The sequence below is a fragment of the Podarcis erhardii genome (assembly GCF_964252035.2).
Source record: "Podarcis erhardii genome assembly, chromosome: 14".
In the NCBI taxonomy this organism is placed as follows: domain Eukaryota; kingdom Metazoa; phylum Chordata; class Lepidosauria; order Squamata; family Lacertidae; genus Podarcis; species Podarcis erhardii.
The window spans coordinates 49,825,683-49,835,346 of record NC_138503.1 but is presented as its reverse complement, the minus strand read 5'-3'; the positions used below and the strand labels follow the sequence as shown (position 1 = coordinate 49,835,346).

Below are 9,664 nucleotides of genomic sequence, written 5' to 3'. Positions count from 1 at the left end.
CCCCCCCCCAGTTCTTTCTTGCTTTTCATCTAATTATTCTCTCCCCACCCACCCACCCCTAAGCCCGGTCTCCTAGAGAGCAAATATCAGAGCCACTGAACGAAAATTATGTAAATATTATTAAAGGGACTCGGGCTCAGAAATTCATTTGCGCCGGCTTCCACCGAAGGGGGGGGGCGGGAGGAGGGGAGGAGAGAGGGTTGGAAATCTGCTCCTGTCCTTCTGATTATTTTCAATTTATTTGCAAATAAAGGCCTGATGACCAGGAGGGATCAGAGATATTTAACGAGGCTGTAAACATAATTCCACCGCGCGCAGACTCGCCAGAATTAATGGTTTTAATAATTGGCAAGACAATTTCTGGGGAATTGGTGGGAGTTTAAGCGCCCTGCAAATTTCAGGAAACTGAGGGGAAGGCGTAAATGCGTGCGTGTGTGTACATTATATATATATATATATATATATATACATACACACACACACACACACACACACGCGCGCGCGCACGCACACAAATAGATAGATATAGATTTTGGGTGGCTGTGGCTTGGAAAGCTGGCGGATTTTTTAGATCCAGCCAAGTTTGCTAATATATCTTTGGTGCAGCTGTCTTCCAGCCCCCAAAGGCTCCCCGAGGACCCCCAACCCTATTAGAACAAATGCGTTCGCCTTTTGTAAAAGAGAGAGAGAGAGAGAGAGAGAGAGAGAGAAGGGGAGAGGAAAAAAAGAGGGAACATTTGCTGCGGCTGTCCTATTACGGGCGACACATGATCAATAGGCTGATAACACAGCAACATCAATATAAGCGACAGAACAATGAGAGATATCATTGAACATCTATCTTAATATAGCCAGCTACAAGAGGGGCTGACAAAGAGGAGGGGGGCGGGTGAGAGAGAGAGAAAGAGAGAGAGAAGGCAAGCAGAAGGGAGGCTACGGTGCTGGCAAGGGGGGGCGAGTGGAGAACTCATGAAAATTCCGCCCCACGTATTCCCATCTCCGATCCAATATGCACACACACTCCCCCAGCTGCTAAGGCTATTATTTTCCAATTTCAATTTGACACCCCAGCCTTTCATGCTAATTCTATTATTGTAGGAAGTTTATGTGATTTCATATCACTAGAAATCGGTAATGTATAATAACCCTTTGGGCAAGGAAACTGAATCCCCGCAGCCGCCACCGGGAAAATAATTACTTTCATATCAAAACGCACCAGGAGCTGGCCGGCTCCTTATAGCCTGAAGCGGCTAACCTCATATGGGGGGGAGGGTTGAGGGGGGAGAGTGATGGGGAACAGCGAAGAAAAAAAAAAGAGGGGAGGCTATTAAATGAATACATTTGTTAAGCAATAAACACACTTAGAAACCCCAAAGTTGGAGGGAGGGAGAAAGGGGACCGCTGTGGTTTTGGTTGGGTTTAATTTAAAACAACTGGACTCACCAACTCTTAAAACTACTTTTTTTAAAAAAAGAAATAAATCGGTCAAATACCTATTGCTTAACAACTAGGTTTTACTAAAATGCTAAAATTGCTAGCGGCTACTTTAAAAAATGATAATTAAATGAACTTTTTAAAAAGCTTACAGAAGAATATTTTTATTAAAAAAAACCAGGTCGATTTTTAAAGAGGTTTTTATTTATCAAAAAATGTGGTTTTTTACATATATAAATATCTTTAAACATTTTTGCATTTTACAAGGTTTGAGGAGTCGCTGTTGTGTCTGGTTTTTTTTTTACAGTCTGTGTTCACGTCGTCAAGTCCAGCTTCTTCTAATGCCCCTTCCCTCCCATCTTTTTGAAAGGAAAAGAAAAATTAAATATATATTTTATAACCCCCCAAAAATTGATCACCTGATTTTTAAATGGGACTCAGTTATAGACTCAGAGCGGGGATGTATTGGGGGGGGGGCGGAGATCGAGAGAGAGAGAGAGAGAAGGAAAAGGAGGAAATGCGCGCGGGGGGAGGACTTCTTTTAAAATATATAGATATAGATATATGTGTAATAAACAGAAGAAGGGAAACTGTATTGGGAAAACTTTGGGAGTGTCAAGAAGTTTAAGGTGGGTAAATTGAATCGCCCCCTCTCCCTGCCCGCCCCCCTGCAAGGAATCTAATATATAATCGGTTCTTCTCCCTCCCCCGCCCTTTTCGTCCTTATTTCTTTAGTCCATATCCACTTCCTCACAGTCTAAATTGCTGGTCTCTGCTGGACAGTTTGGCTCTGTGCGACAATCCGGATTGTCTCTGGATTGACAAGCGTCTTTCGCGGGGGACTTTGGTTGCACGACGGCGCAGCTACTGTCCATCTGGGAAGAGGAATCGCAATAGGCAGAGGGGGGAGAGGAGGAGGAGGAGGAGGAAGCGGAGGAAGAGGAGCAGGCTGTGGCCGGAGGGGAAGCCACGGCCTTCCTCAGTCCGCAGAGGGCCCCGGGCGCGACGGAGGAGCTATTCTCGGGCGGCAAGCGGCCTCCAGACGTGGAGATGGCGGCGGTGCTGCTGCTCTTGGGGGGCGCGGGGTCCGGGCTGGGGTTGGCGGCGGGCAGAGGGGAACCCCCCTGAGGCGGCTCTTGGCCCGGGTTGCTCTTAAGGGCGGCTTGGGGCACGATGAAGCCCAGCGGCTGCGTGATGGGGTAGAGCAAAAAGTGCCCCTTGCCGATGAGCGTGCGCGCCGTCGGGGCGCACGGCGCCAAGGCCTGCGGGAAATCCAGCGCCGCTTTCCGCCGCGGCGGCGAGTCCGACAGGAGGCTCTCCACGCTGAACGGGTTGAGCTTGGGCAAGGCGCCGCCCGAGCCGCCCACCCCGCCTCGCGCCGTCGAGGGAGGCGGCCCGCACTCGGAGCCCGACGGCGCGGACCCGTCCTTGTCGGCACACCGGTTGCTGCCGCCGCCGCCGCCACAGACCCCGTGGCCGCCTCGGCTCGGGTAGAAAGCCGAGGCCGCAGGGTCGCAGCTGCCCGGGCGGGACGGGTTGTGAGGGCCGATCTTGCAGGTGTCCGGAGGGTCCGGAGAGAGGCCTCCGCCGCCGCCGTCGCTGTCGGAGCTCTGCGTGCTGCTGTTGACGGAGAGGCCGCTGGGCGAGTGCAGGTTCCGGCTCTGGCTCTTGAGCAGCTTCTTCTCGTGCTTGCGCTTTTTCTTCTCCATCTTCTCCAGCTCCTTGCGCGCGATCTCCTCCGGGTCCATCGGCTCCCCGCTGCACGTCGTCGGGTGGGAGTTGTGCGCCGGCCGGCCGGGCCCCTTCTTCGTGTTCTCTTTCTTTCGCCATTTGGCCCGGCGGTTTTGGAACCAAACCTACACACCGAACAAGGAGGAGAAGCCGTTAACAGCAGGGACCCCCTGGTGGCCCCCGAGGGCCAGTGGGGGAGGAGGGGGGTCGCCAGCTTCCTCCCCCCCCCCCACAACCCTCCATCCCTCCTCCCCTTCTTGCTCGGGGCGCAGAAGCAGCCAAGTCCCGACCCGCGTTAACCATTCCTGGGTAGCTTGCATTTTATCCTATTTTTAATAAAGAGCGAAATCTTACACACTTCTAATCAGAAGTCAGCCCCAGCGAGTTAAATGGGCTTTACTCCCAGGTAAAGGAACCTAGGATTGCAGCCTCAAAAAATCAGAATTCGGACAGAAAGGGAAGTTTGGTGCTTTTAGTGAGGGTGCAAGTAGCGACCACTCCAGCAAATATATAACTCAAAGAGAGAGAGAGAGAAGTAATCCTGCGGGTCTCTCTTTTGGGGGGGGAGGCGCTGGGGGGGCCGTCTGGAAATTCCAAGGCTTAGAGCCAACAGCGTGCAAGGAAAGGAAGGTACAAGGGAAAAAAAACAAAGCGCCACCGGAGATGATGTTGTTTGCTCTTTTCCTCCCGTCGCTGTCTACCTTCCCTGCTAGGTGCGTAAAGATCCAGGGTTGGGTATCCAAACCGGCTTTCTCTTTCGGAAGTTTGATAGCAAACTCCCACGTCGTCGTCTCCCCCCCCCCCCCGCCCCAAAAACACCATACAAGAGATTGTGCGTGCTGGTTCAAATGTAGCAGTTCCTACATTTCCGCTCATGGGTTTGTGCGCTCGGTTCGGTTGGAAAGGGCCCTCGGGCGGCAGGGAAAACATCTTAATTATATCGTATTAATCGGGTGACAGTATACTGTTGTTATTATTATTATTTAAAAATATCACTGGGGTGTGGGTGGGAAATTCCATCATGAACTACGAATAAAAGTCTTTGCTCCCTTTTCACTCCCTGCCCCCCCAAAAAACAATCACACAAGTCACCACATCCCGGGTATCCCCTTCCGAAGTGAATTGCGAAGGAGGAAAGGAAAATTGGAAAGGGGGGGAGGGGGAGAGAGTTCTTGGAATCTGCCACACGTGTTTTCTCGACGACAACCTCCCTCCCACTCCCCTAAAATCACGACTGCATCCTTTCCTGGGTTTTCATTCAGAGGGAGAGAGAGACTCTAACTTGAAGACTGTGAAATTGACAAACGAAAGGGATCAAGATTTGACCCTACGGAAAGTCAAATGTCACCACCAGCTTTTAAGGAACTCTCCCACCATCACACACGCACACGAGTTTCTTTTTAAAAAATCAAATAAATAAGGCGCTCATCCCACCGTTTTTTCAACAGCAACATCCTCCCCCCCACAACTAAAACATACTGATCGAAGACGAGGAGGAGGAATAATACTTTAAGATCAACGAGGTTTGAGAAAATGTCCGTCCCAAGATCCACAAAATGAAAAACGCTTGGCAAAGGTGTAAAAACAAAACCCCTAAATGGGGAAGAAGCTTGGAGAGGGGGGGATGGGAGTGCTATTTCCCACGAGCTCTCAAATCAATAAATTAACATTCACTAACAGGCCCCCAACTTAAACATCACTGTTTTAGTATCAAAGTGAGGTGGTCCCCCCCCCCCAATCCTTTGACTCTCATGCACTTTTCACTCTTTTCCCGCCACCTCAATCATCGTGACAGAGAGCCCACAATAAAACCACACCATTAATATTAATATTTTTAAAATCAACTTTCAAAAGTAAACCGGAGATCAGGGTGGGGTGGGGAGTGTTTCGGGGGTGCTTAAGGAATTCTATGTTTAGAGGGTGTGTGTTTTTAAGGACATAGGGAGGTGAAGGGAAGCATAAGTAACTTAATCAACCTTGCTGGTCCCTATCAGAAAACCTTGTTTTATAATAATAATAATAATAATAATAATAATAATAATAATAATAATAATAATAAGAAGAAGAAGAAGAAGAAGAAGAAGAAGAAGAAGAAGAAGAAGAAGAAGAAGAAGAAGAAGAAGAAGAAGAAGCTTGCTCTGCCGGTATGTATTTTGCAATTCCCTATCCTTTCCTGACTTGTCAGTTCCAGCAGCCCTTGTCACCGAGAATTACTCATTATCGTATTAGAGGGAAATCGAGGGTCTTGACTTCATTCAACAGCCTCCGAACAAATTGGATAAAAGGATTTCAAAACAGAAGAGGTCAGGAGAGGGGAAGAGGGGGAGGGTGGAAGCATTTTGTAAATACACCTTTTAGACAATGCCAGCCCGGATTAATAAGAGTCAGTAATGTTATTAGCCCCTGCGCTTTTGCAAGTAACAACTCTATTATTTTTTAAAACGCACGCACGCACACAAGGGGCTTCTGTGGGAGAGAGACTCCTTGTTTTCGATTGCCCGGCTGCTCCGATATGGGGGGGGGGCGTTGAAAAGTGTGCCACCCCAAGTTCTTCCATGCTCGACCCCAAACCCCCAGAGCCAGGAAAGATGTTGCAAAGTTTGGGTAGGGTTTTCTATTATTTCCAAATTCAGAACTAAAGGTGGGGGGGGTAACGGTATTAGTACCTTGTTATTAAAAATAATTGCCTATGAGATTATTTTTAAAGTCTGCTCTGAAGCAGGGGGTGGAGGTGGAATTGTTCCCCCCCCCAAAAAAATTAAAAAGTATACAAGAGCGGTTGAAACCAACATGCAATCCGTATCCTGCTTAAATTTCATGTTGGTGAAAATTGTACTACAGGGCAAATATACATTTATGAAATCTAACCCCCTTTGCCATTTTCCATTTAAAATCTCCCCGACCGCTTCCCTCTCTCTCTCTCTCTCTCTCTCTCTCTCTCCCTCCCTCCCTCTCTCTCTCCCTCCCTCCCCCCCCCCCATCCCAGGGGCTAAGCGGCAAATCTGAACTCGCGTGTCCCTCATCAGGCCTAACTCTGGAAAATATTTAATGTAAACTACCTCAAGAACCTTCTGCACTTGAACCGCATCCCGGGGGTCTACTTCTTTTTAGGGGTTGTCGGGCGGGGGAGAAAATAGAGACGAAAAAAACAAATAACTCCCGAAAGCTAGAGTACAAATAAATATAAATGGAGAGGGGTTTTCCTTACCCGCGGGCGGAAATTAAAGGAAAGGTAGTAGAGGAACTGGGAAGGGGGGCGCGCAAGACCACTTCCACGCAATGAACACCGCCCCCAGCATGTTTAGGAGCAAAGAAGGGAGGCATTTATTTTTGCTAACCCCACACCCCCACCCCTCTAAAATGCTTTCCCCAACTTTAAACAAAACCACACACAAACACAAAGTTGGTAAATTTGGTTTGCTGGCCCGAGAGAGAGGGGAGGGGGGCGCAAGATTTTGGCGAGGTCAGAATTTGGGCCGGATCCAGCTCAAGGTGCGTAACTCTTTCCCATGGTAAAAAGCTGGTAGGCTTTGCACAGAGTAGTCTTATATTTACGTTTACCGAAAGCTGAATATCCCACTGTGCTCAATGGGCAGGTGTCAAGGTTTGAAGCCTGAAACGAGTTTGACTTCGAAGTGGACCCTCGTGCGCTTTATGTTGTAGAGGGAAGGAAGGGGAGCCCCGCTCGGGTTTTTTTACCTGCACTCTGGATTCCACCAGATCCAGCCTCAACGCCAGCGCCTCTCTCATAAATACGTCGGGGTAGTGACTTTCGTTAAATGCCTTCTCTAACTCTTCCAGCTGCCAACCGGTGAAATTCGTGCGGGTCCGTCGCCTTTTGCAACCTGGACTCTCCTTGTCAGGATCCACAGAGTCTGGGGGGGGGGTGCGGAAAAGAGCGATGAGAGAAGCAAACTCTTCATACCAATTACTAATTAATAGACGATCACCTTCCATTCCATAACAATGGGGGGGCACCTTCATATTTAAAAACTGATGGAGTCACCCTGATTTACCCCTCCATCAATTTTCTATATATATAGCTGGACCGTATATTCATATTTCGAAGCTAAAACCCAATTGATGGAGACACAACTTCCTTGATTTTTATTTATTTGTCGCCAAGGGTTAATTCGAGGATTGTTTACAAGAGAAATATATCATTTAAGATTCTGGAACGAGCCTTACTTTTTATTTGTTCAAGCGAAGTTGGACAGCAATACATATATTTGTCCTGATTTCGAGAGCTAGGATCCGCTTGCTTTATAATTTCAATTATTATTATTTTTTAAATTGACACGTGGTCCAGTCCCGGCCCCCCACTCTTATTTTCAAGCGAGATTCAATGTAGCTTTGTTGGAATACAGTTACCAAATAAAGGACACGCTTCAGGTCTGTGAGGTCAAATATAAAAGGGCCTCCATTATGTTCTGAGTGGATTTGTAGGTTTTAGGCGTTTGGGTTTAGAAATAGAAGGGAATCTAGGAGGTGGCACCTGGAAACTTTCGATGGGCCGCGGAGCCTTTGCGCAAAACTGCAAAATCCTGACCTTCCCAAGGCCCTCGGTACCATCGTTTTCGTCCTCTCCTCCCCCGCTCATGCAGACCACCTCTCTTTTGTTCGGATTTTCTGTTTGGGCGAGCGAGGACACCAAACGACTAGCCCAAACCCAAAGCCAGATCGGTTCTGATGTGCGCAGGGAGCGCTTGCCTCGCTTCCTTCAGAATAAGTGCGGGGGATTTTAAAGAGCAGAGCTATCTTATCGTGTTTGCATAAATACTATACTTAATATACAAAAAATAGTTTATTTTGGGTCCTTTTAAGAGCTAAAGCGGGGAGGGTGAGAAGCGTAAAGAGAGAAGCCGTTTCCGTTTCCACCTTCAGCAAATAAAATGAGTTGCTGGGGGCAGAAAATCCAGCAAAGGAGCTGGCGGAGGAGGCGAGGGCCTTTGCTCACCCCCCAATTTCACAGAACCTTGATGATTCCCCCCACCCCCCCAAAAAAAAACCTCTATTCGGGTTCCTTCCCCCCAAACATCCCCGCTACTTCTGGAAACAAAACAACTAGGACGGAGAGAAAAAGGGAAGAAGAAGAAAATGATCGATTGCGCATCAAGGGCTCCTGGAGCTCTGACGAGGCGCGGGTGCCTCTCCTCATCCGAGAAGTTGCTTGCGATGAAAACTGGTGGCGGAGTTCTTTTTTAAAAATCTAGATGTCTAATCCTGACCCCTGATTCACCCCTGCTCCTGCTCCGTCTGGCGCTCCCCCCACCCCACGGAAAGACACCTGGAAAGCCCTGAGTTTTATCCTGCCGGTGATTCCAGGAAGGAGGAGAAGGCGAGGAGGGAAGCAAGCGAGCTGCTACGGAGGGAAGGATGGAGGCACCGGATCGGGCCGGATCCCGGGCGCCGCCAGCCCAGCGCTTGCCATGCCCGCCGACTTACCGGAGAGCTTGAAGGGCTGCCCGTCTCCGCATCCGGAGGGGATGAGCGGGGTAGGGTTGACCACGGAGGCGGCGCAGGAGCCGTTGAGTAATCCGTCGATGGAGAAGGGTACCGAAGCGGCGGCGGCGGCGGCGGCGGCCGACTGCAGCTGGTGTCCGGCCAGCTCGTAGACATGGTGATGGCCGAGGGGGTAAGGGAAGCCCACCAAGCCTCCGAACTGGGCATGGGGGTGCTCCAGGATGCGGCTGTCCATCATGGAGGGGGCGGACGGGGGGTGGGGGGTTGCGCGCCTCCCTTAACGCAGCTGCGGCGGCGGCTGCTGCTGCTGCTGCTGCCGCCACCGCCGCCGGAGGAGCGCCGCCGCGGTGTGGTGGTGGCAGCAGCGTAGTCGACGGTGGCGAGGTAGACGCGCGAGGAAGGGCGCATGCTGGAGGGCGCCCGGGCGCTTTAACTTTATCAACATCAGGCCTCCCCATAATTAGGCTCAGGCCCGGGGAATTTGGGACCAATAAGAAACGTTAATCGGCCCTGACGTCAGAGACGTGCCAGGGCGGTGGGGGAGCCAAACGTTTTCCATATCGATTGCTAATTATACCTGACATCCACCCTCAATAAACAATATCAAAGCTGTCACAACAAGACAAGCAGGAGAAAGGAGGGAAGAGGAGGAGGAGGAGGAGGAGGAAAGGGAAAGGGGGGGTCTCTTTGATAAGAACTCCTCCAGCCCCTGGAGTAAGGGGGTGGGGGAGGGAAGGAGGGAGCTGCCTAGGCCAACGAGAAGAAAAGGGATTTGGGGGGTGCGGGGGAGAAAACCGGATAACTTAGAGATCTGATTGATACCCAGTTAAATACTCAAAAGCAAGCGGAGTTACGCGCTCATCGTCACCCACCTCTCCCCCCCCCCACCTTCTCCTCCAAATCACTAATAGATTTCCCTTTAAAACATTCGCTGGTGTGTTGTGGAAAGAGGGTCTCTGTCTCTCTCTCTCTCTCTCTGACCCCCCCTTCTTTTTCTTCCCTCCTCCCTCTTCTCTCTCTCTCTCTCCCTCTCCCC

The 9,664-nt window shown here is 50.0% G+C and overlaps 1 protein-coding gene across 1 annotated transcript; it reads right to left on the bottom strand.

Annotated features, from left to right (window-relative positions):
- Window positions 1-1,618: 1,618 nt before the first annotated feature.
- UNCX (UNC homeobox) lies at window positions 1,619-9,282 on the bottom strand. The gene is made up of 3 exons (XM_081839854.1): window positions 8,611-9,282; window positions 6,865-7,040; window positions 1,619-3,290 (listed from the first exon to the last, which is right to left on the bottom strand). Exons 1-3 carry the CDS (start codon window positions 8,864-8,866, stop codon window positions 2,166-2,168), a joined length of 1,557 nt encoding a protein of 518 aa, XP_081695980.1. The 5' UTR covers window positions 8,867-9,282; the 3' UTR covers window positions 1,619-2,165.
- Window positions 9,283-9,664: the final 382 nt, after the last annotated feature.

What these genes read in the sequence shown, in the direction of transcription:
- UNCX (XM_081839854.1), bottom strand. Translation starts at nt 8,866, where the DNA reads ATGATGGACAGCCGCATCCTGGAGCACCCCCATGCCCAGTTCGGAGGC. An exon ending in GCAGCCCTTCAAGCTCTCCG is followed by an intron (nt 7,041 to 8,610) that starts GTAAGTCGGCGG and finishes CCCCCCCCCCAG; the next exon opens with ACTCTGTGGATCCTGACAAG. An exon ending in TGGTGGAATCCAGAGTGCAG is followed by an intron (nt 3,291 to 6,864) that starts GTAAAAAAACCC and finishes TTCGGTGTGTAG; the next exon opens with GTTTGGTTCCAAAACCGCCG.